This window comes from Drosophila miranda, chromosome XR (genome assembly GCF_003369915.1).
Source record: "Drosophila miranda strain MSH22 chromosome XR, D.miranda_PacBio2.1, whole genome shotgun sequence".
Lineage (NCBI taxonomy): Eukaryota > Metazoa > Arthropoda > Insecta > Diptera > Drosophilidae > Drosophila > Drosophila miranda.
In genome coordinates this window covers 5,808,061-5,826,552 of record NC_046674.1, presented here as the reverse complement: position 1 = coordinate 5,826,552, position 18,492 = coordinate 5,808,061, and the positions used below count along the sequence as shown (strand labels likewise).

General features: G+C 48.3%; 1 protein-coding gene across 3 annotated transcripts; it reads left to right on the top strand.

Moving 5' to 3' along the window:
* The first annotated feature begins 1,139 nt into the window (after window positions 1-1,139).
* Window positions 1,140-18,005, top strand: LOC108153000 (extensin). 3 transcript variants are annotated; one of them, XM_017282741.2, is made up of 4 exons: window positions 1,140-1,420; window positions 2,047-2,179; window positions 16,369-16,692; window positions 16,754-18,005. In XM_017282741.2, the coding sequence occupies exons 2-4, from the start codon at window positions 2,119-2,121 to the stop codon at window positions 17,590-17,592; spliced, it is 1,224 nt and encodes a 407-aa protein (XP_017138230.1). In that variant the 5' UTR covers window positions 1,140-1,420; window positions 2,047-2,118; the 3' UTR covers window positions 17,593-18,005. The 3 variants fall into 3 exon arrangements, with proteins under 3 accessions (XP_017138230.1, XP_017138231.1, XP_017138229.1); XM_017282742.2 differs by lacking the exon at window positions 1,140-1,420 and adding an exon at window positions 1,836-1,937; XM_017282740.2 differs by lacking the exons at window positions 1,140-1,420; window positions 2,047-2,179 and adding an exon at window positions 9,609-11,152.
* The last annotated feature ends 487 nt before the right edge of the window (window positions 18,006-18,492 follow it).

Here is an 18,492-nt window from a genome sequence, read left to right as displayed (position 1 = left end):
AGTCTCCAAGGTATGTTAGGCAAAAGGGGTTAATTTTACCTTGCCTGCGTTGCCTTTTTGCGGCCGTGTTGCGTGATGTCCATACCCTCTTTTTACTCTGAAATTCTGTTAATATGTAGCAAATGTGTAGTTACCGTTGAGCTTAAAAGCCGAAAGCTGGAGACATGTGATACTATAATTGGTATTGATAAGTTACTTTTAGTATTTATTTGATATACAACACAACCCACATGTGGTTGGGAGCCCTTTACCACAGGTTTAAATATATCACACATTACCGAAACTGGTTTTGGTAACTAAAACGGTTTTAATACGGAACGACGCGATTTTTCTGCCAATGAAATCGTCAAAAATGCAGTGCATTTTATCGTTCGAGAAGTTCAAGAAATTTAAAATTTTTGTATCGATTATTTTTTTACATTTTATCGATTTCAGCTGAGAAAATCAGCTGATTTTTTTTACACTTTATCGATTTCAGCTGAATTTATTTTCTTGCCACCATGTCTAGCTCACACTCCTTTCAAATTGTATACTTTTCATAGTATTTCCAGTATATTTTAAGTCGCGTTATCGACTCACCCTCTTGTCCAATCCACCAATGTAGACATCGTGTAGAAATGCCATTTAGAGCCATGTCCCAGGCCACATCGAATAATTTGTGATCAGCATCGAATTTATAATTGTTTGCCATCAAAATCTTAATTTTTTTAAAAATGTCCGAAAAAAGGCATGTACAAAAATTGAGGTTTTTCAGAATGGCGCTTCCATGAAAAAAAACGGGCAAACATTTTTAAAACGTCCACATTTCCCCTTCAGGTGTCGCCTTTGGTAATTCATATGTAGCAAACGTGTAGTCAGCGTGTAGTTACCATGTAAGGACATGAATTTAGTGGAAATTGTTGTTGAGTGTTTTTGCTTAAACCTTATTTTATAAGCAATGCAATAAAAATGAAAACTTAAGTTTAACCAGTCTTGTAGGAAATTGATTTAATAATTGGATACAACTATGAGTTCAGAGCTGAGGGTGTTAGCTAGCTGGTAATATTCAACCGAATATCAAAAACGAGGAATATAATGGAACTTGAGTACAAATAATCCGTCGGTATATTTACGGTATATTTTGAAATTTGTGACGTAGTTCGGTATATTTCTGCAGAACAGCGCGTCGTCGAAGAAAACAAGATAAATTTCACTCGTTTTTAATTTAAGTGTATTTCACGGTGAAACGAAATCAAAGCAAACAATTTGCACCTATTGAGATTTGAGTCGTACCGAAAGTAACGAAAACAACCACCAAATAGTGCTGTGCCAATATAAACCTCAAAGAAATCGATTCACTGCCTTCGATATACTCTTTGGCCACGAAAACAGCTGAAACATTGCGTTACAACAACAGTTTGGAGGCGTCCCAAGGCAAAAGGTAAAGACTGCTGCTGCCAGACGATTGGATTTTGGATTTTGTATGGTTTTGGTAACTGCTGGTGCTGCTGCAGCAGATGCTGGCCTGGGCCTGGGCCTGGCCTGCTTGGCAACAATATGGCATTTGTCAGTGATTTCGTTTGCTGACTGCTGTACTTGGTCATTGCCAAAATTTTCGGCTGCCCCCGTTCCCGTCGCCGTCGCCGTTGCCGTTGCTGTTGCTGTTGCCGTGCTCGTCGACGTCTTCCAAACCTGTCCCAACTGCATCGTGCTTGTGCCGCCCTCCCTTCGCCCCCCTCCTGTGTGCAACATATGAAAACTGTTTGGTTTGGCAGCAGGATTTCGCCTTACTTGTTCCGAAGTCCGAAGTCAGTCAGAGAGTCAGAAGCGGTGGCGGCGGCGGGCAAGCGTCAGCGTCAGCGTCAGTGTCTTTGTTCAGTTGTTCGTTCCATTTACATATATGCCAATGCAGCCAGGCTCCGGCACCGCGATATATCCAGTTTGTGGTGCAGAGATATGTATGCGTACGAGTAGTATAATGCACAGATATCTGGCGGCACAGCGGCGCTGTGTGCTACGTACGTACGAGTGTGTGTATGCTCATGGTCAATTTCTTTGCATTTTCAGTGTGAAACTCATGCGGTGCAGATCGAGTCGGAGCAACAACAGCAGCAGCCCACGTTCATAGACTCCGCCGACATGGAATCAGCGCTGGATGTGCTCTCCAGAGCGGCGACCATGGTGCAGAACAATGCGAGCGGTAAGTAGTCGAATGTCGAGTGTCGAGTGTCGGATGGTCATTAACCAATTCCGTTTAAAAAAGAGTCGACAAATTTTATGATGTTAACTTGGTCAACAACCAAACAACCGAAAAACCAAACCACCAGCGTGTATGTACATCAGTTGGGGCAGGGGGTTGTCTCTGACACTCTGCCACTCTGCCATTCTTCTTCCTCTTTTTATGGCTTTCACCTTTGAGCCCCAACTTGAAAAGTATTTCAACAATGTGTTCTCGTTGCCACTTCTGAGTGTGTCATACCGCATGGTGGGGTGGGGGGGTGGGGAAGGGACTGTAGGTAGTCCCAGTTTGTGACTCTACGTCCGAGTCCCCAGTCCCATGTTCCATTCCAGATGCATGATTCATGATTGCAACAGGCCCTCGGGCCTCCATGACATCTTCTTTGTAAACGAATCCCCAACCCACACGCAGTGACTAAAAAAAGTATGCGGCTACACTCAGGAATCGATGAGACCTGAAGGCGAATGTGTTATATTGAGAGCCTCTCGGGTGTCTCGGTGGTGTGTGATTAATTATGGCAGGCACTGTGCGTACGCATAAACACTCGACATATCTGAGAAATGTTTTATTTTCGTACAATAAGACAAAAAAAAAGAAAAACAACAACAACACAACAGAACATTCCAACAAAATGAGTTTGCGGCGCATTCCAATTCCGATTTTCATAAATGTGTCAAATGCCGCATTTTCGACGACAACCGAACGACACACAGACGAACAGACAGACAGATAGAGGTACGTACGGACGGACGGACGGACGAATATATGTACATACATACATATGTATGTAGTACATATGTATGTACTCGTATAGCACATGTATTGTACGTCCGATTCTGCTTGCGGGTCGCGGGTCCCCTTATCAATAGCCGGGCAGGGCAGCCGCAGTCGCAGTCGCATTCGCATTCGTCGTCGTTGAGTTCGGGGCTGCCGCTCTGGCTGACGAGCACGAACCCCTCTCACCAACACACTAGCGTGTACCACTCGTACATTGCATATTTTTGCACTGGGGACATACATACATACATGCATATCTTTTATATTTGCAATTTGCATTCCCCATTCGCCCATCGTTTTAGCGACAAACAAACGCGACTGCAACCGCGTGACATGCCAAAGAAATGCTCACTACGAGGCGTAAATATGTGTATAATTGTTAAAAAAAAAAAAAAAATAACAATTTGATTAGGAATGTTCATAATTGCACAATTTATGGGCGGTCGGTCGGGGCGATAAGCACACGCCTCGCTCTCTGGGGTCCGGGGTCCGGGGTCTGGGGTCTGGGGTCTGGGGTCGTCCGGCTGCGTTCTTTGGGCTCTGATTTCCCCCCCAGTCTAAGTTTCAGTTCCCGAGCTCCCGAGTTCCTAAGTTCCCGAGCTGCTGATAATGCTACTCCCACAAAAACGTAATATGCTATACATATATGCAAATCTGGTGGAAGGGGGGGAGGAATGGAATGGAATGGAATGCCGATAATGGCCTCCATTTCTGTTTATATTTATGCTTGTTTTTGTTTATTTACCCATTGAGAGGGAGATGGCTTTATCAACGATAATTATGAATATTTGACAAATTCCTGACATACATTTACAGTGAAGTTCCTCTTTGGCGAAACCCCGGGATACACAAATTATTTGCCCTTGAAAGATGCAGGAAAGTAGACGAAAATTGTTACGCTATGAAAAGTTTTCCGCCATAGGGAAAGTCCACTGTACAGCTGTCACGACAGCGCAACAATTTATGCGAAAGCATCCAGACACCCCAGACCCCAAGTCAGAAGAGAAATGGTTCTGATATTGAAATAAATATTTGAACAGCGCACGCGATTCTCGCGCGGTTTTAAACGCTCCTTCCGTAGAATCATCCCAGGGACTCCATGGCTTCTAAGACTGCGCTCTAAGGTGTCCCTGAGCCGCGCACGCACGCTTTTTGCTAGTGACCAGTGGCTCTAATGGGGCTCGTCGTCGTCAGGCCTGGGATGGATTGATCGACGGCGCGGCAGACAGCTGGGAAATGCAAAATGTCGTTAACCCGTGCATGATTAATGAATTCGCGGCAAGCGCAGGAGGCACCACAGAGATTCTGTTCAGTTCTTCATAAATCACACGTAGAAAAGCGGGTCGATCGGCTCGGTATTGGATTGGATTGGATCGGATCGGATCGGATCGGACCGTTAATTAAGCTGCCCTTCCATTGTTTGTCGAGGAGAGCGAGCGCGGCCAGGCCAGGCCATAATTAATAAACAAATAGTTACACAAATTGAGCGCTGCCCCTGCCACTGCCACTGCCCCTGCCCCTGCCCCTGCCCCAGTGTCTATGTGTGTGTATGTGTGTGGCTGTGCACCACACAAAGAAATATTGTGGCAATTTGGAGCTTGGGCCAGGCACAGCTGGAGATTCAGCAGCCGCTGAAACAGAATGGGATGGGGATGGGGATGGCGATACTTACGGCCTGGTCGACGGCTCATCGGGTAATTTACATGGCCTTTCAATTCTCCGTTTTAGCCAGTGCCAACTCTGTGGGCCAAACACTCTCTTCCTTTTACTGGCAATGGCCAAACGGTGCGCATAATTGCCGCAAATCTCGACCAGAAGAAAATCCAAACAACAAAACCAGTTTGCTGCCTGCACTGAGATGGGAATGGAAATGGAAATGGAGATGGGGATGGGGATGGGGATGGGGTCGCGGTCGTGGTAGGGGATTGTGACTGTGACTGGGTTGGGGATTAGAGTTGGGACTAGAGCATTACCTTTCTTTTTAGTGTTGCTGCTGTTGCTGTTGCTGCTGCTGCTGCTGCTGTGCTGGCTGCCATTTATTTATTTATTTTAACATAACATTTGCCTATTTGCCATAAATTTTCACTCTGCGCGACTTTTGCCGCGAGCAGAGTCGCGTCGAACTGAGCGCGCTGTTTCGAGTGCGGCGGCAGGGGCAAGATCAACTTGTTGCGGACAATATCTAAATGAAAGTTGTCTTGGATTAGGATTAGACACTGCCTCTGTGTGTGTGTGTGTGTGTGTGTGTGTGTGCCTGTGTGTGAGTCAGAATCAGAAGTAAAGCCAATCGCCAAGCGCCAATCGCCATCCATAATTTTTAAATCCGCTCAGGTTCGATCCGATCCGATCCGATCGGATCCAATCCGACTGGAAATTTGGCAAAATTGTGTATTAAAAGTTTTCTCACGCTTGATTTAGCACCGGATGATATTTTATAATGACAACTATATTTATGTTATTGTTAGCTTTTTGCTATTTTCCATCGCTGCTGCTGCTGCTGTTGCTGATGTTTTGTTTTTGTTGGTTTTATTTTTGTTTTTGTTGCTATTCTGGGCAATCGAAAACCAGTTTCCTCCTCAAATCGCGCGCACGCTCGAGTTTTATTTAAATTTTGAACTGGTTTGCCGCTGATTTGTGTTGTCTCCACGGCGTATATATTATGTACCCACTAGCCACAGATATACATATATTAGATTGTTAGATTTCACAAAAAAAAACAACAACAAAACAACAGAATGGGGATGGAGATGGGAGATGGAGACACAACATAATTTGTCTTTTGGTATCGACATGTTCTGGAAATCACCGGCCAGCTCTGTGTGATCGCCGCCGAGACGATCTATACAGAAGCAGAGGAGATCTCCCACAAAGAAGAACAATCTTGTTGACTTCCGTACCGCTGCTGGCATTACACTGACCCAGATCTCCACCTCCCCCCCTCCCAAGCGAGGGATCTCGAATTTCTGTGCCGATTTCCAAACAAAACAAATTTCAATTAGCAAAGCATTTTCCGGGTTTTTACTTGTATTTTGATTTGGATTTTTATTTCTATTCCTATTTCATTTTCTTTTTCGGCTTCTATTACATTGGCTGTAAACTGAATCCATGGTGAATCCATGGTGAACTATTTCATTTCTGTCTTAGCTTGTGGACTAAATGGATCAAAGCAGAAGATGATCGAGAGATTGGGAAACCTTTCCAGTTGTTGTCTAATTTGTTCTTTTCCCTAAGTTAAGTCTTTAGGCAACTCTTTTCCTTGGCGGTACACAAATACTGAAAGGATTCCCCTTAGATAGATTCCTCCTTATAGATATGCTTTATGCTTCAGAGCAGCGGCTGGCACTGCTCCCGCGAGACATGTACATGTCGTGTGCATGACAAGGCAAAAGCCTGTGCACCGCTCTTTTCTAGGGTACTGCCACTTCCACCTCCACTTCCATTTCATTTTAGCAACTCTTCTGCCAGATCATTAGGGGATCTCCTTCATTTGGGTTCTACCTTTTGTCCCCCAAAACCAGCTATGCTTTGCCCACTTTACGACTCGTTTTTGTGCCTCTTTTTTCTTGGCTTTGGTCTACAATGTTTGGGTTTCTGTAATTTGTTGCCATTGTTGTTGGCCAGGCGGCGGCAGAAGACTCTTCTGCCCAAAGCCTGCTGCCTGCTGCCGCTGCTGTTGTCGTTGTTGCTGTCGCTGTCGCTGTTTTTTCGTAGTTTTTTGTTGGTGCTGCCATGATTGCCATTCGATTGACCTCGTTGCGCATGCGTGCGCATGTTTCACGCTACACTACAAATTTTCGCAGCTCAGAGCCCGAGCGGTGCAGCCGGGCACGGAGCGGCGTCGGCTGATGATGAGTAAGCGCCCCCCCCCCCACCCGAGCGGGGGGCATGCCAGACAGAGGAGCAGTCAATCCATCAGTCAGTCCATAATTTAAGTTTGATTTTGTTTATTTTTTCGTTGTTTTTTTTTTTGCTGTTCGATTTTTGGCCCCTTGGTGCCACGCAACAAAAATTGCACATTTTTTGACATGGATTAGCAAATGACTAGAAAAAAGACTCGAAAAGGAAGAGAAAACAATAAGCGGCAGCAGCAGCAGCCAACAAAATATCGATCAATCGATGGATCCATCGATAAGGTGGATGCCATGTGGCAAGAGGAGAGGCCAGGCCATAAGTCGGGGCGGGCCATATGATGTGATGGCAACATAACACTCGTGCTACGAGGCCTGGAATCGATCCGATCGTTCTATGCCACAACAGACTCTCCTCTCTCTCTGCTGCTGCTACCGATGTTGCTGTTGCTGTTGCTGTTGCTGTTGCAGTTGCAATTCATGGGGCAACAACAGTAGTAGTTGTACTACAAATCGAGCGTAAAATTTCATGGGCCTGGTATTGAATTAAAAACGAGTTTGCTTTGGGTTGTTGCTGTTGTTTGCCTCTGCTGCTGCCGCTGCTTTCTGCTGCTGCTGCTTCTGTGCTGTGCGCGGCTGCATGTTGCCGTTTTCTAGCTGCAGTTGCAGCAATGGTAACTGCTGTGGCTGCTCCTGTCAGAGCAGCCCACCAGGCGGACAGACAGACAGACAGACGGATAGTCCGAACTAAGCCAAGCCCCAAAGCAGCCACAAACGTGTAGTACCGTCGACCTATTGTTTGCTTCATTATGTTGCCTGCCCCATTAGAAGCGGGCATATTGGCTATCTAAAGAGCTTCATTAAGCTGCCCAATAAGCCCTGAATGGGGGCTACAGCTACAGTGCATCTGGGAAAGCATTAGATCTGCGGATTCCTGAGAACATATTTCCTAACAAACTTTTAAACACTTGAAACGAGCTTTTCAAATACAATATTTAAAAAAAAAAAGGAAGACCACTGAAAAAATGTCAGCGATGGGCAGCCTTTTTGTATCTGAATCAAACCTTATCACAAAAACTCAAGTCGAGCATCAATTCCTCGTCATTCACTCGACATGTATTTTGTTTTAACTTTCTCGGGCTCTAAATTCGGTCTAGCGGTCCCGCGAGCACTCTCGAGCATTCCCTTGGCAATGGGATGGGGGGCAATGAGAGCGGTGGGAGCAAGCACGTGTTTTAGGTAGAACAAACAATGCTTGAGTCGTACATTCAGTGGTTCAGAATAGGAAAATGGGATTTACAACCAAGATATCCTAGTGCCGTTTACTTTAAAGGCACAAGTATCCTTCAGAAGCAGTAGCTTTATTATAGTATATATATAGTAGTATATAGTAGTAGCTCTATTGCTCAATATTGTAGAATGGGCACCTAGGATGGTTTTTCCCGAGGCGAAAAGGATCCTGACAGGGCCAAATGTATAAAGATCTATCATTCAGTGATAATTGATCCCTTCTGAACGGTTTTTTTGCCCATTTTAGAGTAGTTCCTTCCACAGTTAGGGTACTCCCACCATAGGCTGGAGCCGCATCTAACCTTCCTTTTCTCGGTTTGTTGTTATTTTCGCAAGCTCGCTTGCACTCCACACACGCGCACACACGCAGATACAGCTACGTTTTTCACGCAGCTACACAGATACATACATACACACGTGCCCCTGTCTTTGTGCATTTGTTTGCCTGTTTGTGGCAAAACTGTGAGTAAACATTATAATGAGCCCCAATGCAATGACCGGGCCCAAAAAAACAAAACAACAACAAAAGTAACCAGCAGAAAAGCAGAAAGAAACGTTAAAGAACGCCCACACCATGTGTTGGTTAGACCCGGGAGGGCCCAACCCAGTCCCCAGTCAGCAGTCCCCAGTACCCAGTACTCAGTCCCCATCGCAGTCCCAGTCACAGGCCGAAAGCAGCCAAAGATTCAGGCCCGACTTTGAATGCAACTCCGGACTGTGGCCAATTTCCAATTGCTGCCATTTCGTTACCCTTTTGCCCAATTTGCCAAGCACATCAATGGGGAGAGTGGCCCAAAGAAGTGGAGTGGCTGGGCGAGGGGGCGTGTCAGTCACATCCTACGTAGAGGCGTTCCCAGCTTAGACCCTTTTTCAGATGTATGCAGTTGTTATACCTTTTACAGGGAGTATGATGGTTTTGTTCAGACGTTTGTAGCCCCGGAAAAGAAGCTACCATTGGAGCCCCCATATATCTGATATGATATAGACGTGTCCATCTGTTCGGTACAGCTATGACACACCTTTTAGCTGTTACACCCTTTAGTCCTATTATCATAATCGCTATAAGAACGATCGATCTGCAAGGGTATCCAAACCTTCGGCCCCCAAAAGCGAGCCTTCGTTTCTTGTTTTTCAATTACAAAATCACCAAAGAAAGCAAATGTTTGGAGAAAGAGAGAGAGGGGGAGAGAGAGGGAGAACGAGAGAGATGGTGGTGGTGGGGTGAGGGAACAATAGCCAAAACGGAAATTGGTAAGAGAAGAAGAAGTCAAAGAAAAAACACAAAAACAACAACTGGCGCAAGTGCAAATGGCTTTAAAGGCCCAAACGAAGTCGCTCGGCACCGCCGTCGCAGCAGCAGCACTCCTCGGGTGGAGAGCGTGCGCGCGCAAACCGAGCGAACGAACGCAAACGAAACGAAGAGCCAGACGAAGGCGAAGCTTTGAAAGCCCCCAAAAGCGAGCCTCAGTCGCAATCTTCAAGTCGCAAGTCGCAAGTCGCTGTGTCGATCACTTCCAGTTTGTCCGTCGAAGCCGCCAGTTGGTTGTTGTGGTCGTCGCCAGCGAAACGTGCGTCGCGTCGGTCGCGCCATATGAGAGCGTTCGTTCAGATACAAATATATACATATATCTACGTGTTGTTTTTTTTTCTGTTTCCGAGTCAGTGTGTGCTCGAGTGTGTGTGTGTGTGTGTCTCTGAAAGCGAAAACTGGCGCTCAAGTTCAGTCAGCGATTTGTCGATTTCTATGCAAATTATTACTCGGAAAAGAAACACATAAATATATAATACGGAGTCGGACTCGGAGTCGGAGACAGAGTCAGCGTCAGAGTCAGAGGCAGAGGCAGAAGGAAAAAAGAGCGTGCTATTTTTATTCCGCTAAATGTCGACTTGAGACTCACGTCGTCAGATCCAGAGACAGAGCTAGAGCCAGATCGAGAGACTGTAACCCGAGTCGCCGTCCACGACTGAGGAGAAAAAATAATAAGAAATAAGACAGAAAAAACAGAAAAAAAATAAAAAGCGGAGAAGCACAGAAAAACAGACAAACAGAAAACAGATTGTATCTGTATCTACAGTCGCGACCCGCGGCCCGTTTGGTGTGTGTACTTGTACATTAGTGCGGCGGTATCTGTATCTGTATCGGTATCGGTATCGGAGGCAGAGTCAGAGGCAGAGGCGCAGGCGCAGGCGGCGGCAAAGCGCCAAAAGTAATCGTTAACTAAAGGGAAAGAAAAATAAATAAATACAAAAGATTGCCGCTCCTCAGGCTCGTCTCCTCATCCACCTCGTCGAGGAGTTCTCTGATAGATAGAGCTATCCGCGAACTGTCTGATTTGCGTCTCTCTCTCGATCTCTGTGAAGTGAAGTTCCGTGGAGAATCAGGAGATCTGCGATCAGTGATCGGCGATCATCGAGATTATGAAGCATCATCTTCTGGGAGCCATGGAATACCATGGAGCCGTTTTCATACTGAATGCCTTCGAGCAGAACTACTACAACCGCATTAAGGAAATCGAGCGCCTGGCCGCTGCAGCAGCAGCTGCCGCATCATCCACTGCCTCCTCCCCCTCAGCATCCTCCTCGTCGAGCGACCCGTCCGCCTCTTCGGCTTCCTCATCCACGGCCAGCTCTCCCACATCGACAGCCAGGGAAGTGGCCCAGGCCGCAGCCGCCCTGGCGGCCACTCAAAGGCTTGCCGCTTATCATGGCCAGGGGCAGGGCCAGGGCCAGGGACAGGGGGAGTTTCCTGCCCAGTCCGGGATGTTCTATCAGCAGCAGCATCATCGCCAGCAACTGGAGCAGCTGCAGCAGCACCATCAGCATCAGCAGCAGCAACATCAGCTACAGGCGGTAGCCGCTAATCAGCCACAGCAGCCCCAGCCCCAGCCCCAGACATCCGCGGATCCCAGTGCCTCCAATATGGCCAACAGCCTGCTCTGGCAGCCCTGGCGAGACCTCCAGCAGGCGGCCGCGATGCACCATCAGCTCTACAAGCAGCAGCAACAGCAGTTGCACAAAGGTTCGTCTGTCGGGGAAATTTATGAAGAAAATCTTGCGAAAACTTTTCAACTGACCTCCAAACGAGGGACGGACGGAGAGAGTGAGGGAGCTATTAGCGAATATGTCATGTACTGAAAATGGGGAAAGATTGTTCTTGGAACTCGCAAGAGAAGGTGGAATATGCTCCGAGGGCAGGGCATAGGTACAGTAGTGTCATAATGCTGAAAAGTAGCTATCTTTCTTGGACGAGATGCGACGTCAAAGAAAGATTGCTAAATCTGCTGTTGAGGAAATAATATTCCAAGGATTGAAGGAAGAAAGATTACTTCCAATTCGAAGTCAAAGCAAGATATAGGGGAAATTAAAGGGGAAATATAACAATATAATATAATAATAAGGACACGGGACACTTGATGGTGCAGTAATTGCAACGCCACTTGAAAGATGCAGTCCAGAAGAGAATAATATTTGAGAGGATAGGGGCTATAATAAATGTGGCATGGAATCCTAAGAGTTTGATCCACAGAAAGGCAAGCGGAAAGACCAGAAAGTGGGAACAGAGGGAACAGAAACAGGACAGAAGAAGAGGGAGTCCAATTGAGTCAGCAATCCGAAGAAGGAAGGTTGTGGACCCATTCATAGTATCATTCCATGGGTAGATCCCCCTTCTTCTATCTCACGTTCGGTTGACTACTGGGTGGAGGAGCATCAGTGCATGCATGCAGATGCACCTGTTGGTCACGTGAAACGCACACTCACCACCCACTCACCACCCACTCACCACCCACTCACCACCCACTCGGCCCCAGTCGGGCTAAAGTTCATTGGATCGCGGGGTACGTGCCGTTTGCCTCTGATCACGATGAGCACTCCTTCAATGAATGGGATCGGATTGGATTGGATCGGATTCGGACTCGGAGTCGGGTCCAGTGCGTTCTGATTGCGTTTATCTTGGCTGTAAAGCCAAAGCGTGGCTAGGACGTGCCGACTGTGGGGTTGGCAACAAACCCCGCAATCGGTTACGCCAGTTGCCGTTGACGATGGCGTCTCTGGGTGAGTGGGGGGGTGGGGAGAGGGGGGGGGGTTGTTCTCTGTTACCATTTCCATTTCGCTTGCCTGGGCTGGAAAATTGGTAATGAAATTGGCAACACTTTTACTACGCTCCACACGAGCCAGCCGGCCGCATTAGACGGGCTTCGATTGGCTCCATTGACGTATTGCATTGCCTTCCCTCTCTCTCTCTCTCTCTCCCTCTCTATCTCTCTCTCGCTCGTTTCCCCCTTGTGTAATTGGCGACATTGCACAAATCACACAAATGCTTTCAATTACATGGCGACGCCAAACAAACACAAAAACTGCAAAAAGAAAGAGCAACAAAAAAAAAAAACAAAAACAAAAGCAAAAAAAAAACGAGCGTGCAAGCGCCTGTTTAAACATAAAACCTCTATACAAAAAAAAAATTGGATGATGAGGTAGTGCCACAGAAGAGAATGGAGGGGCTCCGAGAAGGGGCTGGCTGCTGTACTTGGCTCACGGCTCGACTGTGTTTTGCTTTGCTCATACCCTCCCCAGAGGGTATACAGATTTCGATTGGTGCTTGGTCCAGAGAAGGTGAGGGGGGCGGGGCATTTCCGTTTATCGAATCAGATCTCAGATATCCGATTCTTCAAAGGTATTTCGTTATCGTTTTTAATGGGAATCCGAATTCCCCATAAAGAAGTCGCCTGGTGGCGATCCATCCCACTGTATACATACATATATCGAATCTGAAAGATCTGGAAGGGTAACCGAATCTGCGGTGACTCCAGAAGCTAGACTTCTTTCTTGTTAATTTGTTGACATATTAAAACCAGATTTGCAATCAACTCGGCCAGCGGTGTGGTGCCGGGCGGAGGAGGGGGGCACGGGGAGGCAGGGGAGCCGTGCTGCTGGCACACCGGAGAACGGTGAATGGCTGGCGGAGAGTGGTGCCAAAGGGGGTGGGGCTTGGGGGGCGGACGGATTCGTGGTTACTGGCATGACTCACGAGCCGGCGCGAGAAATAATATAAATAATGAGAAACGCCTGCGACGACGGCGACGATGATGGAAAAATAAATATGTAAAAAAAAACTACAAAAAGCAACAACAACAACAACAACAACTTGTTTGCATAAGCAAGAAATGTGTGTGGCTTTTGTTGCTATTTTGCTATTTCTAGTGCAATCCATGCCGTGTGTGTGTTCGACCCGTGTTCTCTTTCCTTCCCTGCCGAGGGGGGGGGGGGGGGGGGGGGGGGGGGGGGGGGGGGGGGGGGGGGGGGGGGGGGGAGTGCACCAGGGCTTAGGGTTTTAGGTTTTATCCACTGGAATAGCGGATATTGAGTGCCGTACCGAGAAAGGTTTTGAAATTTAAGCGATACTTGGGGCAGGGGAGTGGCGATCAGCTGATTATCGATTGATCCGGTTTCCTTTTCAAATTCAATATCTTTTCCTCGAATAACGAAAGTCAACAGCCACTGTGCCCCTTTACTATAGGGATAGGCAGTTTTTCAGCGACAAATGTCTTTCCCGGAGATATCTTTTGGTCCGGTATCCACCATCATAGAGGGATTACGAATTGATTCTTAGAGAGGTAATCGTACAAAATCCGAGGAGATCATTCATGGAATTGTAGTACCTATACCGTAGATAGATTATTGCCCTCCCACAGAATAGGAGCTCAGGGAATTATAATTCAACTTTTCAGATAGCGATCCCATACCCTTCACAAGGATCGCTGTATGGAGGATCCCGTAATTTGATTGATTTGAGGTACACTTAAGGAAAATAAATAAAGATTGATTTCTCAAGGATTTATTTGCCCTTCCTTTATCATTGAACCGTCCCAAGTGCCTCTTTGGGATCGCTAGACCTTACCAGACTTACCATCGGATCCCTTGCCCCTTGGTTCCTAGCACCGTGACCCCAAATCAGAACTTTCCCCCCGAGGGATCCATTAAACACCCCTACCAACAGATTGCCCTTCAATCGCGCTGTGACAACTAGTATTCCCCCTTTATCGCCAATTAGCCGAGTCAGACATGATTCAAAAGCTCCAATCCCCCACCGAGCAGAGGCAGCCGGCAGCGGCAGAAGCAAAAGCAGAACAAATAAATAATGCAAAGCAGAACAAGAAGAAGCAGAAGCCAAAGCCGAAGCAGGAGCGGCGAAGGTGGGACAGAGAAGATGAGCGGCGGCGCAGAATACGAGAAGAGGGAGAGCCTCAAAAAGAAAGCTCCGACGTTGTTGTCGTCGTCGTCGTCGTCGTCGTTGTCGTTGCTGCTGCTGTCGATCCCCCAACACAGCCGCCAAACGGTGGCCTGGCTGGGGCGAGGGGGGGACTGTGGCGAGGAGCAGCGACGTCCGACGACCGGAAATGTGCAATAAAATTTGAATGTTTCTTTATTATTATCATCATCCCCATCATCATCCGCCGCAGCGCAGCAGCAGCCCAAGCCCAAGCCCAAGTCCAATCCCAATCCCAATCCGAAGCAGCCACTGCCTCACTCTCCTGTTCGTTTTTTATGTTTTTCTTTGGTTTGCAGCTCCACTCTACACTCTCCACTCTCCACTCTCCACTCTGCACGCTACACGCTACACCCCGCACCCCGGTCTCCACTCCATGCTCCACTCTCCAAAGACCAGTTTCTTCTTCCTCTGGCGGTTCCCCTGTGTTTCCTTTTTGTTTTTGCTAGTGTTGTGAGTTCCTCTCGTGACGCAGGCGCAGAAATAATAAATTGCAGCCTCGCGGTGACGTTGCCAAAAACAGGACAACGCTCCCGCCTCCGCCTCCGTCACTGCTCCACCACTACCACCAACGCCATAACACAAGCAACTCAAACTCCACCTCCATCTCCATTGCCGCCGCCTCCATGCAACCGTCCGTACGTCCGTCCGTCCATCCATCCATCGCCATTCATTCATTCATTCATGCGTTGGTCCGACTTTGGGTCCGACCAGGCAGGCAGGCTCTCAGCCTCTCGGCCTCTCCGCTGTTCCGCTGCTCGAAATGTGCAGAAGCCGCCCGACTGGTTTGCCCCCTTCGATTTTGGATGCTGCCACCCGATGGGGAAGAAACTGGGTTCTGGGGCGCTGGAGCCTGGAGCCACCAGCTTTATTTATAAACTTTGTTTCCTGTACGAGGTGCTGTTGCACTCGAGGCGAAGGGAGAGAGACGCGAGATCCAATCGCCGTACCAGCTGTCGGGGAACCAGCTCCAGCCTGGGTTCCGCAGAACTAGTTCACCATCCCAGTTCCCGGGAACCGCAGCGTAGCCCACGCACTGGGCTCCGACGCTGACGCGACTTCCCACGCCAGAAACTCGGGCGATTCCCCCCATTCGCACGCCAGGCACGTTTCGGCCAGAGATGGTGGCCTGCATTTTGCTCAGTGTACTTACACGCACACACACACACACACACACACACAGAATAAGCGTAGACGAAACGGGTTTTCTTAACCAATTTTTTTTTTGTATTTGTGACTTGGAGTTTCGATTGTTGTTTTTCTTTTTCGTTTTTTTTTTTTTGCTGGCGACGTCTTCTTGTGCCTTTGTGCATAATTTTGTGCTGCCTGCCCACTTCTGACCGCGCCTTCCGCCTGGTGCCCCCCTCCGAGGAGAGCTTTTGGCAGAAGTTCATTCAAAAAAGCGAAAGACTTAGGCAACAAACTTGAACGTGACGGACGGCAGAAGGAGCGACGGGCAGCAGGAGGCAGTGGAGGGGCATGGGCAGGGGAACTTTTGTAGAGTTTGCCTCGCCTTAACTCCATGTGATTCATTACGCCCACTCTCAACAACGGCGACCGCATAATCAAAACCCAAGACGATAGACACGTAAACCACACAGAGGAGTGGACTCATACCCATACCCATGCCAGTCCCAGTCCCAGTCCCCGTACCATAGCCCACAGCCCAGACCCAGACCCAAGCTCAGGCCCAGACTAAGATACGAGACAAAAGCCCAAATCGACCACAAAAGCCAAATCAAATTTATGGCCTTTAATTGAAATGCGATTTGTTGATGTTGCTGTTGCTGTGGCTGTGGCCCGCCATCGGTATTATTATTATTATTATTATATTATTATATTTGTTGCTAATACTTTTTATTATTTTGGTGCCGACTCGAAAATGCCGAAAAACTATGGCAAACGGGTTCTCCGGCGTGCGGTCTCTGACTCTTCTCTGACTGAGCTTCTTCCCATTGTTTTTCTTGCAGAGATGCGAGTGACATCAAAGGAGCTGCCAACCACCAAATGGAGGCGCGAGCGCCGCCAGCGTACCGCCGAGTACCAGGTTCACGACGCCGGCGTCGGCAGCAGCGACAGGGAGCGGGAGCGGGAGCGGGAGGAGCGTGAAATGGACAGCCCCATTGACATGTCGGTGACATCGGGGGCACTGAAGCTTCATCAGAATCGGGCCTCGCCGCCGCCGCCCTACCGCGAGCCCCTGCCGGGGACCAACTACGCGGCCAACAGCCGACCCAGCGTCATCACCCAGGCACCGCCAAAGCGGGAGGTCCCAGAGCCGGCCCACTCCTCAGGTAGGACACTGCTCTTTGCCCAGATTCCCACAGATATCAACTGATTAATATTTGATTGCAGAGAACGTGGCCATGTGCGACATTGACGAGCACTTCCGCCGCTCGCTGGGCAAGGACTACGCGGCCCTCTTTGCCAAGAAGTCGCCAACGCCCACACCCACACCCACGCCCTCGCCCAGTGGAACTCCTATGCAGCAGATATCGCCCCTGGCCTATGGATCGACATCAGCAGGAGCAGGCGCAGGCGCTGGAGCAGGAGCAGGAGCAGCAGCTTCTCCTCTTCTCTACCAGCAACATCGCTCGCCACTGCAGAAGCCTGGCCTGGCCATGATGCACTCGCCCACGCTGCGATCGGGGCCAGAGTCGCCGCAGCTGGAGTTACCGCCGCCGCAGGAGGAACCGCTGCCGCTCTCACTGCATCGTTCCCCGACGCCACCGTCGCCGTCACCGTTGCCGCTACTGCCGCCACAACTACCACAAACATCAGCAACTGCTCCCAGCCAGGCACTGGACACACCGGTGACCGCCAAGCGAGCACTGGACACACTGCATCACACGCCGCCCAGGTACAACACTCCGCCACCGCCGCCAGCGTACGGCAGCGTCCCAGCCTCTACGCCAACGCCGACTCCAACTCCAACACCAACACCGACCCCGACGCCAACTCCAACGCAGATTCCCAATCCCAGCAGCACCCCCACGATGCCGGCGATCATACGCGTGAAGGCCGAGCCGGGACTGGCAGCTGTGGCCGCATCCTCGACGCAGACGCCCCCCGCCTCGCCCACCTCGTCCACGAACATTTCGATATTCACCAAGACTGAAGCCTCCGTCGACGATCACTTTGCCAAGGCGCTGGGCGAGACCTGGAAGAAGCTTCAGGGTGGCCACAAGGATTAGGAGGAGGAGCAGCCACTACACCCCGATCCTGATCCCGATCCCGATCCGATCCGATCCTCACCCAGATCCAACTCAAGAGCTGTTTTTTTTTTTTTATTATAAATATTTCAAACTACACAATTAACGTTTAAAGATCTCATGACGATGTGAAAGGAAATTCTTCAACTGCGAGTGTATTACAATTACAATATGTTTCTGATAATGATTTTTTTGAATATTGAATATTGAATATTGATAGCGGTTATATACGGATATATGTATATGATGATATATGATTTATGATGCGATGATATGATATACTATGATTTATGTGTATGGAAAACTGTGTATACGTACAAGTGACAAAATTTTTTTGTATTCTTAATGCTTAGTTGGTAGAGACTAATCCTTAATAATATACCTATTACGATTAAGTGCAAATCCTACAAATAATATACATATATATTATTGCTTACAAATCCAAATGTGAATGTTGTTTTTGTCTCAAATATTGCGTGTACAGCGGCCGGATGATCTAGCCGCCAATACAGGTAGACATCTTAAAGACCGGCGAGCCGGGTTGCCGATCATTAAAGAAACCAAGGCGCTTGAAAGAGGGTTTTTAGCCCCCATCACCAAGATCCGAATCAATTGCGCCATGGACAATGGCAACGGTAAACACGGTGGAGTGGTGTAGCTGCTTTGTATGTTACCAATGTCAAAGTGGAAATTATAATAATTATACCAATTTGAAATAACTTTGAATTTGAATTTGAATCAGCCCGGCAAAAAACAGCTGTTGGCGTGGGGATTGGCATTTTTCGATAAGATGACGTGCAAAAGAAAACGCCAGGTGGCGCTGTATATACTTTGTTGCGCTCGAGAGCACAATGCGTGCGTAGGTAACAGTGGCACTCACAG